General features: G+C 39.4%; 2 protein-coding genes across 4 annotated transcripts in view; one reads left to right on the top strand and one right to left on the bottom strand.

Moving 5' to 3' along the window:
- LOC143737479 (E3 ubiquitin-protein ligase RNF182) overlaps positions 1-2,968 on the top strand; it is a 45,981-nt gene extending 43,013 nt beyond the window's left edge. The window contains exon 2 of the mRNA XM_077229002.1: positions 1,598-2,968. Within this exon, the coding sequence (XP_077085117.1) occupies positions 1,612-2,385 (774 nt within the window). The 5' untranslated portion in view covers positions 1,598-1,611 and the 3' untranslated portion in view covers positions 2,386-2,968. The remainder of the gene's footprint in view (positions 1-1,597) is intronic.
- cep89 (centrosomal protein 89) overlaps positions 1-14,069 on the bottom strand; it is a 175,645-nt gene that overhangs the window by 91,357 nt on the left and 70,219 nt on the right. The gene's annotated exons all lie outside the window — the stretch shown is intronic.

Here is a 14,069-nt window from a genome sequence, read left to right as displayed (position 1 = left end):
TGTTAACTGGTAATTTGAAAAGGCTCTGCTAATACAGTTTGAACTCTAAACAGCCTACAAGCCTGTTTCTTTATTGGGCTTCTAATGACAGCCTCTGCTGGATATATTTTTCTATCTAGCAAAGCAAAACATATTCCTCTTAGAAATACAAATATGCACAGGTATTGTTGTCATTAATAATAGAGAGAGGTTCATATGTTGGAGGAACATGTTCTTTGCCCAAAGGGCCGCTATTTTATTCCCCTAACAACTGGCATCTCTTTCTTCAGTATGACAACGGCTGGGTGACATTAGGGAAACAAAAACAGTTGGCTCCCCAAGACAATGAAGCAAAATTGTTAAGTCGATCCAACATTTCTTTCTGTAATTTCACAAACGGCGATTAACAAAGCAGCTTAATAGGCCTTTGGAGAGTTGCAAACTAAATGAGACATTGAAAACATCCATGTGGCACAGTAGGACTCTTCCTATGAAGACTTAATAGCATGGGTGTTGGTATATTACAGTAACACTAACAATGCACTAATGCTTGATTGCATAACACACTGTAGGAACCTCTTCCTGTATGAAATTACCAACAGTGACTAATCCCACAAATTTGTTTACTGTTGTCAATGTCATTCATTTTTAATGACTGCTTATTTCAGCTAGAAATTAATGGTGCTTCTGCAATTAGTAATGTAATTAACAACTAAAATAATAAAGATCTAATATGAATTAATAAATAATATTAAACATCCGGTAAACTGCTATTAAAATTGGGGATACTTTAAGTAGGGGGCAGTTGCTCTCTTTAAGAAAAGTGTGCATTCAGCAATCAGACTTTATTTATACAAGCACATTTCAGACCTTGAAAACATAACAGTTAAAGTCAAGCATTTTCCAAACTTTCAAAACGCTGTACGAACTCTGTGTTACAGGACAAAATTAAAAATCATGAAAGGGGGCTATCTTGCCCCACTACTGAGGTAAGATGACCTACTTGGAGTAAAATTACTTTTTTATTTTTGAAAAATACTATACGTAAAATACATATGATTTCGTTGTTTATTTTATATATATATATATATATATATATATATATATATATATATATATATATATATATATATATATATATTTAAAAGGTTTAAATAAGGTTGTTTTGGTGATAATTGTGATAATTACTAGATTAGATCATTAGATTAGAACACCAGCAACAACATTGGGAACCACTTGGAACATTCTGCCCAAAATATTTAGTAGACATCTTATCCTAAGGGTCTTTCTTTAACTTTTCTAACTTTAATTTTTAACCTCAAATCATAAATAATATTTGGTATTGTACAAATCTAAATGAATTAGTGTCCACAAATCCCCCATTAACAAAAAGACAAAAAAACCCTGTTGATAAATTTACAAATCACTATTATGTTCTGATGAATAGTTAAAATTAACAAGAGCATCAATAAATGTGTTGAAATTTGATTTAGTGGCATCTGTAGTCAAGAGACCTTCTCACCTTACATCTTGAAATAAAAAAATACCTTATACTGTATATCGCTGTATAAGTGCATGTTGTCGTACTCTGTGCTAACATCCTGTTCTTGTTTCCTAGAGCATGAGGCCACGATGAGCTGTGCTCATGCTGGACCAGAGGAAGGCTCTGCTAATGCCAGCATTAATACTAACACCAGCCTCAATGGCACCACCAACGATGAGTTGGAGTGCAAAATCTGCTACCAGCGCTACAATACACACAACCGCAAGCCCAAGATTCTGGACTGCCTGCACCGTGTGTGTGCCAGATGCCTCAATAAGATCCTGGACATTGGGGATGGCTCAAGCTCCATCAGCTGCCCTTTCTGCCGTCACGAGACGCAGGTCAGTGAGTACGAAGTGGCCGGGCTGCCAAATGACTCGAACATCATGTCCCGTCTGGCCGTGCGCGACAAGTCCTGGAGCTCGGACCACAGTAAGGAGGTAGTGCTGACGCCAAAGAGCTTGTCCTCCAATGATAGCCCATCCCACGACTCCTCTAACTGCCTGGTCATCACCATCATGGAGGTGCAACGGGATCAGCAGCACTCGCCCAGTCAGAATGGCAGCTCTGATTACTACGTCGACCACAGTTTGGACTCGGTCTCCGTAGCATCCAACAGCGGTGCGGTGGACCAAGACGCACTATCTAAGTTCTGCAATCATGTGCCGCGGGTATTGGTGTGGCTGTTGGGCTTTTTCTACTTCGGTTCGCTGCCCCTTGGCATCTACTTGCTGGTGATCCAGAGAGTGACTCTTGGGATTGTGTGCGTGAGTCTGGTGCCATCCAGTCTCACAGTCTGTCTGGTCTACGGCTTCTGCCAGTGTCTGTGCCAGGGCATGTGCGACTGCTCTAACAGGGGGTGACTGGTACGAAATAGGCCACTGAAAATCAGGCTACTTCATCTCACCACATTGAGAGGAGATAAAAATAAGCTCTAGGCATCTGAATATCCTCGTTGCAAATCAAATGCTGTATGTACCTACATTTTTTTAAAGGATGTGTACAAGCAGCTGTGATAAGAGGATAAGTCAAGCATTAAAGAGGAAGGTCAGTCTGGGCGAAACACTATTAGCTTAGCATAGCTTCAGCACACAGCCTTCAAGCTCATTTTGAAGTAAAAAAGCTGACCTAAGAAAGTTTTCCATGCCAATCAGATGATGCATGTGTGGGAGTTTATTAAAGCGGAGAAGATGGACTTTATGTGTACAGCTAGGCAGAGCGGATGGGCCATAAAGAATAAAGTTTTATTGTGGTTGATTCTCATCGCTTAGAAATAAACTGTGCTCCCTGATTATCAATGAAAAGGCTCCATGAACTGCACTGTTACAGGTTAATACCACTGGAATAGTCTGGTTAAAGAGTTTGAACTGTAGGTATTATAAAGTGAAGGGGTGGGTTCCCCACTGAGGTATGAGGGTGACCTTTTAATAAAGAGATTTGACCCATGCTGTTGTTCTGTCCATCTGTTAAAAAAGACCCTCCAGAACTTGGAGTATGCCATGTTTTACATCAGGACTAGGGCTGCAACAACTAATCGATAAAATCGATAATTAAATAAATTGATAATGAAAATCATTGACAACAAATGTCATTATTAATTAGTCGAGTCAGCTGACCATGCACGGAAAACTTTGGCCAGTGGAGTCAAATTACAGCACTGAATAACGCATTTCTATGGACAAAATGCATCTAAAAATAGTGAGGAAACAGAGTGAGCTGCTACCGGATAGGTGCGTAATCCAAGCTCCCCAAAATAGGGGTGCTCCGATCAGGATTTTTGGGGCCGATCACCGTTCCCCGATTACTGGAAGCTGTATCACCCGATACCAATACCGATCACCGATTACAGGGACTATTTGAAGCCTTCTATTTATCATGTAGCATTATTTATTAAACTATATTTAACAACAATGTACATTAAGTATTACAATTAAGAGAAGACAACGTATCATGAATTGACAACTGTGTATTTATTTGCAAGCAACATGTCCAGCATATTAACTTTGTGCTTGGTTATTGGGAACAGCTTAGGGCTTGACAAATACAACTTTACTGTAGAATATAAAATAAAAAAAGATAAAAGACGGAACATCTCCGTCTTTAAATTTAGCTTTAGACTACTTTAAACTAAAAACTGCAACAAAAAAGGCTATAGCCAAAATATTGTTTTGAGTCAGTCAGCCATCATTTTTTCTAATACACTTAAAGGACCACAGGTAGTAAAGTGCACAGCAAAAAACAAACAAATAACTAACAACTTCCATATCTGTATCTATCTATAACTTTGTTTTTTTCTGGGATTCTCAGTCAGATTTTGTGGGCATTTAGAGAGGAAGAGAGAGGAAGAGTGAAGTAGAGAAAGAGAGTGGGGATAGAGATTATTAGATTCATTTCTCTCCCAAAGCTTAAGCATCAATTTGTTGGTATTTTTTTATTTATTTATTATTATTATTTTTTTGCAAGAACCCTTGCAAAATTATTTTAAATAGATTCAGAAAGCCACCACTGGGCACATCTATGTTTGGATTGTTTTGTTTAGATCCAGTGAAGTCGTGTCCCACCACTTTTTCTAAGGATCGATATTGTCCCTAGGAGTGTAAATATTAATCGATTCGTATCGATGCATCGATTATACAGCCGACGATTCGATGCATCGATGCGTCCGCAAGAGTATCAATTAATGTGTTTGGTTTGCCGCCTGTCTATTTTCAGCATCCGCTCATATGCGTACAAACGATTGTTGTTATGCACTGGGCTAACGTAACTAAACTGCCAGTGTGAATGCACCCTCAGTCACTTAGTGGGCGAATTCCAAGCTAGCAGTTACTAACGTAAACAAACAGGCGCTAACGTGTACAAAAGGCTACTTCAACAGCTTACTTGAAAAGTCTAGGGTGCTTTCACACCAACTCGGAACGGAACGGGAACGGTTCGCATGAAAAATCGCTAATTATGTAAACACTGTCTGTCATGCGGACCCGGGTGCGCACTGGGGTACCAAACCCGAGAGACTGCCTGGAGGAGGTGCGCTGAGTTCGGTTGCACTCGAACCGTGCCGCGGCTCGCGTGAATGTGAAAGCATCACAGACTCGGGTGCGCACTTGGTCATGAAGTAAGTGACCTGCGCATGCTTTTTAGCTGATTATGATGTATTTAGTTAAATAAAACACATTTAAGGGATGATGGTGTTTATAATTTACTTTGGATAAGAGCGAGAGTGAATCTGCAGTGTATTCGCACAAACATAGCGCGTGGACTCAGGGCAACAAATTAATGGAAATCCACTGTCTCCTGCATTTGCAATCAGCAAAAAGCCAAATGCGACACAGTAAAACGGTGTTGTTCACTCAGCTGTGCATAATAGCACCAAATAAAATAAAAAAACACAATATATTGACCCGCGTTCTGTTTTCTATCATGCGTCGTGCACGTTTGCGATGACGTAAGATGCACGGAAACGCACCAGGATTCGATAGAATCAAGTTTTGAACTGTATGCAGTAACTGTTACATTTGCTGTTCTATTTGTAGTGCATTGAGAACAACATACACATTATGTGAATAGAATAGCCTATTGTTCCTGTATTCTCAATAAAAGGCAAATTATAAAAAAAATTGTTGATTTATTTGAAACTTAATAGATATCATGTAAAAATATCGATTATTTGATCGTATCGAATCGAATAGTATCGCGGGGAATTCTGAAGTATCGAAAATAATCGAATCGTTGGCTTAAGAAATCGGTTTCGTATCGAATCGTCATGTAGGCTCCGATTTACACCCCTAATTGTCCCCCACCAATTTTTGTAACATTGAGGCAGGGATGTACCTAATACAAATAAATAAAACATCTCCAGTTAACTAGCAGAGCATTCATTTAGTTCACTATTAAATAAGAGATCTAGCGCTAAAATGTGTTGTTTTTTAAAATTAAGCTGAGCGCTCATGTCCGCTGCTATCAGTGACATGGATACAGTGTTGTCTGTGGCTCGCGCAGTCTTCACTCGGACACGCGCTTCAATCTATCGCGGTTGCGGAGACTCTCTATTCATTCCGGTGATATCACAAAATAAAATGCACACAAAGTGTCCCTGCTTGATATAGACTGTAACCACTGATTAACATATTCAGTTTTGATGAGAGAGAAAAAAACTATACGAGCGCAGAATTAGAACCTGTATCCTCTGACACGCTTGGCAAAAGATCTAGCACTAGACCATTTAAGAACTCAAACAAAGTTTGCGGATCGATGGATTTATTTACGGGTGTAGCAGAGAGGCTGCACAGTTTGACAAGCTGGCAGTGGCATGGTACACACATTGCAGATTGCTAATGAATTGTCTTTTTCACACACCTTGTAGAATTGCCAGACCGGTGAAGCCATTTTTACCAGGGCGTAAAAAATTGTCTCGCGAGTTTTGCGTCATCTGATCGGCTTTTCTGGATCGGCCTTTATAGAGAACGCCGATCACACATCCCAAAATAATTATCGGCCGATTATGATCGGTGACCGCTCAATCGGAGCACCCTTATTTTAAACTTCAAGCTAATGCATAAGTGTAATGTTTAACGCAACTTGCCCTGTCAGGTGCTTTGACAGATGCGTGTACTATTTGATGAGTGACATATTTTCCTCAGTGCAAAACTTGCATTATACGGTTAAATGGTTATTTGGAAATATTACAAATTTACGCAAGTATTTCCACTTAACTGAATGAGCGATGGCGCGCACATGTGCGTCAAACACACGGAACACAGTAGTATTAATATTCAGTGCAAAAATATTCTGCTGTTGGACATTAAGTGTAGATTTAAAAGTCTACATGTAATTCAAGTATTTTATGAGAGTACTAACTATAAAGGAATAACAGCATGTAATTGAATATACATGTAAGATGTTTCTTACATTTACAGGATAAAGAAATGACAGTAACAGGTTACTGTGTCCAGAGTGAATGTGTGTTCCTGCAGAACATCCCTCTAATCTGTTAACACTGAGTTTGTGTTTTTCTTTATTATCTTTATTATTATCTTCACTTTATGTTTTCACAGCATTCAATTACGTTTGTTTGAAGGACAGCATTGGGGAGGATGTGGAATAGTGCGTTTTGACAATGAAATAAAAGAAAAAGGAAATTGCAGGGTTCCCACTCTTTTCTTGAAATGATTTTCCAGGACTTTTCCAGGACATTTTCAAGACTTTTTCAGCTGCTACAGTGCGAATCAAGTTATCACAACTAAGGCTGGGCGATATACCGATATTATCATATCGAGATATATTTTGAAACAAATGTGATATTGTACCTATACCGTTATTTCTGTATTATAGTTGTGCAAAGATTGTTGTCTTTCACAATGCCACCTGCTTTCCTCTACTTGCAATGCTACACTACTAAAACAGAAGTTATTCTCTACTTTAGTTCATTATGTTAAAAATCCAGCAGATGTAGGCTACGACACTGAAAAAAAAAAGGAAATCGTTTTGGTGGGAGCGGAATATATCGCGCTGACAGGGGATCACTGGACTTCAGTTAGCAATCACATTTACCTTGGTGTTACGGCAAATACCGGTAATAATAAAAGTTCTTTTGAACTTTAACATCACTAATGCTGATTATTCATTGATTCATTTGAATTTAAATATGCAAAAATTATGTATGCGATTAATTTAGATTAATTAATCAGAGTATGTAATTAATTAGATTACATTTTTTAATCGCTTGACAGCCCTAATTTTTATTAAACTTAATGAGTGTATAAATCAGCAGCAAAAAGTAATTCTTGAAAAAAACCTGCACAGTAATTTTATAAAAACTAAACATGTTAATAAAAACAAATTACTATTAGTACTCTTTTAAAATTCAATCATGCAATCATACATTTCACAATTTTATATTTATATATTAATGTCAAGAATTCAGAAGTGTATATATTTATATAGCCTACACTACACAGAAATAATATACAATTAAATTATACTTATTTTAAATGTATTGTGCAGGATAGGTATAAAAAAAATATATAGGCTTTTAATAATCTTTCAGTGCGCAAGACCATGAACGCTTCAAAACAGAGCGCACAAAGCGCGTATGCGCATCGCGGGTGCAGAATGATGTGCTCAAAGCAACATGGAGTCACGGTGTGCAGCGCTGCGCTGCACAAGTATACATTTAAAAGTTCACGGCACAAAGCGAAGAAATGTTGAGCGCACAAATCCTAGTGTATATCTGTCCAACAGTTTATTGTTCATTTGTTTCTTCACAGTTTTAAATTCCAGTTATTGTGCGTTTGATGCCGATTCATAGTCCTTGTGCTAACAGGCACGGTAGCGAGTCGTTTAAAAACAGCAACCACCATAATATACAAATACACAAAATAAAGTAATTTTATGCAAATCCACAGCCTTTTATCTACAGATCAAGCACTATAATGTGAATATATCATATTGGAGAGAGTTTTACCGTGCATCCTGCTGTAACCGGACGAGGCGCGCGCGCTGTTTGAATACTGAATGGAGAATGATTGACAGCCGCAGAGGAGGGAACAAACGAGTTTCCGTAAACTTTAATTTAATGATGTAAATAGACTTCTGTCCCTCACATTAAGCTATGGAATGGCTTCAGATGACTTTGTGAAATTATAATAAGACCCTCTCAGTCTCAGACCCAAGTCACCCAAACTGAAGTGAAAAAAGCGTGAGGCGCCGAAAAGCGCGCTGTTTGCATCCCTGCGTTTTATTCTCCCGCAATCCGCACACACAGAGTGAGTGCATTACCGGCCGCGCCCGCACTCGGCCATCAAATCTAGTGCCGCGCCGCACTCTATTGCGTTGGGAGTGCGTACGTCTCTAGATCAAGGGCCCGGCCCGAGGATAGTGTCGGGAAATATCGGCCCGCGGGTCGGGTCAAGTTCGGGCTCGGGCAGAGAATCTAAGCTCTAGTTCACGCTAAGAAACCGAGAGTTGTCATCCAGTCTCTTTGGTAGAGAGAGACGAGGAAAACACACAAGCATGCAAATGGAAATTATTGCGACCGGAAAGATTATCGAGCTCATTTTTTTATCGTGCGATTAATTGATTTATTGACTATCGCGACAGGCCTACACACACACACAGTTTACCTTTTTAAGCCCAACTGCAGCGAATGGGGAACATTCAGGCAGAGGGCAGGAGGAGAGGGACGGGAATGTTACGTTGTAGGTTCGGTAGACTCGTTATTCTCCGCTTTTCTACAATGATTAGCTGAAAGTGCTTCACCACGCTGCTGCATCGTGTTGTCACATGTCCGTAGTTTACAGGGGCAAGTCCTACATACTGAGATGTCAAATTGCGTACTTGCTACGCAAAATGCGTACATATTGGCAGGTTTGTGTCACGTGGGGCGCTGTGCTGGCTACATGCAGAAATGAAAGCAGACAAGCGCTTCAGCCCAATATTACCCTTTGAAGGCAGCTGAAAACAGACATTCATGCGTAAAATGTTTAACCCGTTTGCGTTCATCCACAAGGAGGGAAAATTATTTTCCAGGACAACACAAAAGTTTCCAGGACATTTTACTTTTTTTCCCATTTTCCATGTGTTTTCCAGGACTGGAAAATTGGTCTTTCATTTTCCAGGTTTTCCAGGTTTTCCAGGACGCGTGGGAACCCTGAATTGGGCTTTGCCACGAAGAAGATCTATAACCGGAATAAATAATCATTAGTTGGGATTCAAAACCAATCATAACCAATCTTACACTACAATATAGTTTTCTCTCTCACAGACATCAGAATGTGAAAACATCCCTTTGAGATCATGACTAGGGATGCACCGATCCGCATTTTTTCACTTCCGATCCGATCCCGATACCTGAATTTGGATATCGGCCGATACCGATACTATTCCGATACCAGAGCTGTGTTTGCTTTAATATTATTATTATCACTATTGTTGATTTTATATGATGCTGCAATAAACTTCTCTCTACAGGCAAGTATGATATGTATGCATGTATGTCCCAAAAGGCAACTTGAGGTAAGTATAAGGTTAGAAACAAATAAGAGACAATAAGTGTAGGCACCAGCACCAAATCTGGTAAAACGTTACACATTGCTGTTTGTATTGTTGTAAAATACATTCATAAAAAACAAGATAACAAAAATCAAAAAGATAAATTATTTTATATATAGTCTAGCTACTATAAAATTAAGACATTTTTTTAATGTATAGCACAGCTGTTTATTGAGGCAGCAACATATGATAGATGGGACATTTAATAATCTTTCATTGCGCAAAAGTATTATGATATGATTATGAAAGACTCCAATACAGTGCGGCACAAAGCGCTTATGCGCATCCCGAGCGCAGAATGATGCGCTTGAAGCAACATGGAGTCACAGCGCGCAGCGCGTCGAGTCCGCATTGAAAAGTTCAACGCACAAAGGAAAGACATATTGATGCGTAGTGTATTGTACAGTATCTATCTATGCAATAGTTTATTCAGCCTTTTCTTTTAACAGTTTTAAATTTCAGTTACTGTGTGCTTGAAGAACAATTATAGTGCTCTCCAGTGTTGTGATCTAACAGACACACGTTAAAAAGTAACATGATTAAGGTACAGCAAGTCCAGCAAGATAGTCATTTTATCCGAAACCATAGAGCTTTATCTACAGATCAAGTATAATAATAGTAATTGAATCATCTTGGAGAGTTTCATCGAGTTGACTGTCATAACCGAACGCGACGCGCTGTTGAATGCTGAATGAAGAATGATTGACAGCCGCAGCGGAGGGAACAGTTTACGTGATCTTGAATTTAATGACTTAAATATTCATTTCTATCTCACATTATACTATAGAATGGCTTCAGAACACTTATAATATAGTGCACGAACACTTAATGGTGCTTTATAATACTTTTGTGGTGCTTAACAATAACACAATAGTAAACACACAATATCGGATTTAGATCGGCCTCGTCTGACCGATACCCGATCCGGCAAAAATGGCAGTATCGGACCCGATACCGATACTGGATCGGATCGGCCCCATCCCTAATCATGACACAAATTTAAATGGTGTTCCACACATCCTGGCCAAGCTGACATGATGAAAACGCTCCTGGAATTCAATAATAGAGTGCAAACTTTCTATATAACACAACATGTCGTGTAGAGTGCACTAGATGAGATCTTATATTATATTATATTAAACCTTTGATCTGAGCCTAAGCCTAAACCTTTATCTAAAATCCATATCTTTAAATGTAACATTGACTAACAACTACTCTGTCACCCTTCACTCAAGCTCAGTGTTTCTTCTCCCTGCAGGTTTTTTTACAGGGCCTTCACCTTGAGTTCTAATGAGAGCCGTTGATCATTCTGAACTTGAGCTAGAGACAGAGTTAGAATTCTGCCACACACAGCTTACTCGGTCAATACTACAACAATAGACAGCACCTTGGGTTTGTATTGAATCAAAACCAGAGCTGTTTTCAAGCTCTCTGCTGGCCAACGAATAATTTCAGAGAACATGCTTCAATAATTTCAGAGGACATCAATGTGTTACAATGAAAACAATAAAAAAATTTGCATGAACTATGGTTGGTTTAACAACAATTTAATTGAACTCAGCCATGAGAATGTATTTTTGAGCAATCGAGAATCAAACCACCTCCTTATCAGCGCACACCACATACTCTAAATGTAATTCAACAATCATGGAAGGATGGCAAAGCCATCCTGTCATCTAAAAACACCCCACATAATCACAAAATTCCATTTAGGACTGTATTTATACACACAATCAAATATTCAACATCTTTTTTTTACTGCTATTTCAGGCAAATGTGCAGCATGAATTTTAATAACCTGTGAATAATTAAACATAATATTCTCTCCTCTTGTGGGAAGTTTCACATCCCTCCTTTTCACAGATCTGTTTCTTCTTCTCTATCACCCACCTCCTCATCTCTCATTAATTCAACCATCCATACAATTATCCATTTCTGGTTCTTTATGAATCCTTCATTGTCTTCGCTTCAAAAAATATTTATGTTTTGGAATCTGCTTAAGTAGATACAGCTCTGTTCGTCCCACTCAAAACACACACACACACACACACACACACACACACACACACACACACACGCAGCGCCTGAGGTCTTAGTCACACAGCTCTTCTACTACAGTCAAATCTAAATCTGAAATCTTAATTAGTGGCAATGGGGTGAGGGTTGTCCGTGAATGAACGTGCGTGTGTGTGTGTGTGTCTGTGTGTTGCACGTGTAAAAGGAGGTCTGCTAAGCCCTACTAGGCAAACTAATTTATACAAAGTGGATGTGTCTACAGATCTGTACATAAAACTTTCTGACCACACGTCACCATGGGCCTCTGTGATTTGGGAAGAGGACCGAACATATTCTCCCTTTGACAATACAGACAGACAACAAACTTGACAATGCTCCTCTAGCCACATGTCAGGTTTAATTCATCAATCCCTTTTCACATCACAAGCTCTGCATTGGTGGTCGACCGATATGGGTTTTTTGATGGCCGATGCCGATATCTTAAGGCAGGAACACACCAAGAAGACGGTCAGCCGTCGGGCAGTTTTTGTGCGTCAGCCGACTAAGTTTTCTCAGTGTGTTCCGCATCGTCGGCTGAAATTGGTCCTCGTCAGCTTTGTAACAGCCGATTCGACATGTTGAATCGGCGTCGGGCTGTCGGTGAGAGAGAGAATTCTGATTGGTTGTTCAGCCTAGTAAACGAGTCTTTGCGAGAATAATAGCAAAACAGAGAGCAAAGAAGTCAAAACGGTACAGATAGAAGGCTGCTATTATGTTACGTCATCTTACATGAGTGTTCCTTGGCAAATATTTAAATATTAACATGAGTGGAGTGGAATAAAGAAAGTGTTTAACAGGATTGATATTCAAAACGGTAAGCACGCACTGCTTTGTTTATGGTTTGTGTAACGTTATCTGCAGTCAGCAGCGTCGGATTCTCTTTTTGAATGTGGAATATAGACGCATATATCTGCAGAAATAGACAGTTGTCTCATTCAAACGCAGGCGCAGAACACGCATTCTAGCTAACAGTCGGCAGTAGTTCTCTCGGTGTGTTCAAGTACAGCTTTTTACCCCGACGCGTGGCGACAACACAGTCGGCTTTCATCTGCGCTAGTTCGTCGGCGTCGGCTTGGTGTGTTCCTGCCTTTAGAGAGCAGGGTGGCCGATGGCCGATATAAAGCCGATATTTATATTTATCCACCTTTTTCCTGGTTAGCAAATTTACCCATGATTCATAGCGGGTTTGAACCGGAAGCCGGATGTCCTTTTCCGGTTCGAAGCTTTATGAAGATTAAGCGCCGCTTGCTCAGAACGCCGCAGTGATGTGCTGGTTAGAAAATATGTGAAATAAGTAGGGCTGGCCCTGCCCGTGCACGACTGAAGTTGGGTTGGAAGTTATGTAGGGGAGCGCGGGGCACAACCTAACGCGGGGTTAAATGTAACGCGGACCTTTTACATAGTTAGTCAGGATCAAGCAGATTGTGTTTCCGCTCTTTTTCTCCTGCTGCCAGAACCACACAACGTTTCAGGTTTGAGTATTTATTTATATATTTAACTTTGTTGGACTTTCACAAACAATGTTGGAATTATTTTTTTTTTGTTTACTATGCATTGATCACTTGTTTAGCCTGTTTTTAATGCAATAAACCATTACAAATTTTATTTTAAGCTCGTTTTTATTATTTTTACTGGTATTATTAATAATAATAATTTTACATGCAGCTGCCACACACAAATGTAATTCAATTGCAATTACAATATTTGATGATTTTATTGATTTATTTATTTTTTTATTGCAAAACTGTGCATTTTTTTGCAAGTTTAATTTTTATCATTACATTATGGAAAATAATGAACTTTATCACAATATGCTAATTTTTTGAGAAGGACCTGTGTATATATATATAGTTTCAAATATATGAAACTTATTTCATCCGACCAATAAAAGAAGTGTTTTTAATACAAAAAAAGTCGACCTTCAAATAATTATCTTCAGTTATGCACTCAATACTTGGTCGGGAATCCTTTTGCAGAAATGACTGCTTCAATGCGGCGTGGCATGGAGGCAATCAGCCTGTGGCACTGCTGAGGTGTTATGGAGGCCCAGGATGCTTCGATAGCGGCCTTAAGCTCATCCAGAGTGTTGGGTCTTGCGTCTCTCAACTTTCTCTTCACAATATCCCACAGATTCTCTATGGGGTTCAGGTCAGGAGAGTTGGCAGGCCAATTGAGCACAGTAATACCATGGTTAGTAAACCATTTACCAGTGGTTTTGGCACTGTGAGCAGGTGCCAGGTCGTGCTGAAAAATGAAATCTTCATCTCCATAAAGCTTTTCAGTAGATGGAAGCATGAAGTGCTCCAAAATCTCTTGATAGCTAGCTGCATTGACCCTGCCTTTGATAAAACACAGTGGACCAACACCAGCAGCTGACATGGCACCCCAGACCATCACTGACGGTGGGTACTTGACACTGGACTTCAGGCATTTTGGCATTTCCTTC

Source organism: Siphateles boraxobius, unplaced genomic scaffold, assembly GCF_051911475.1.
Source record: "Siphateles boraxobius isolate OS27281-9 unplaced genomic scaffold, OSU_SipBor_1 130, whole genome shotgun sequence".
NCBI classification, from domain to species: Eukaryota; Metazoa; Chordata; class Actinopteri; order Cypriniformes; family Leuciscidae; genus Siphateles; species Siphateles boraxobius.
This window is presented reverse-complemented; position numbering and strand designations above follow the sequence as displayed.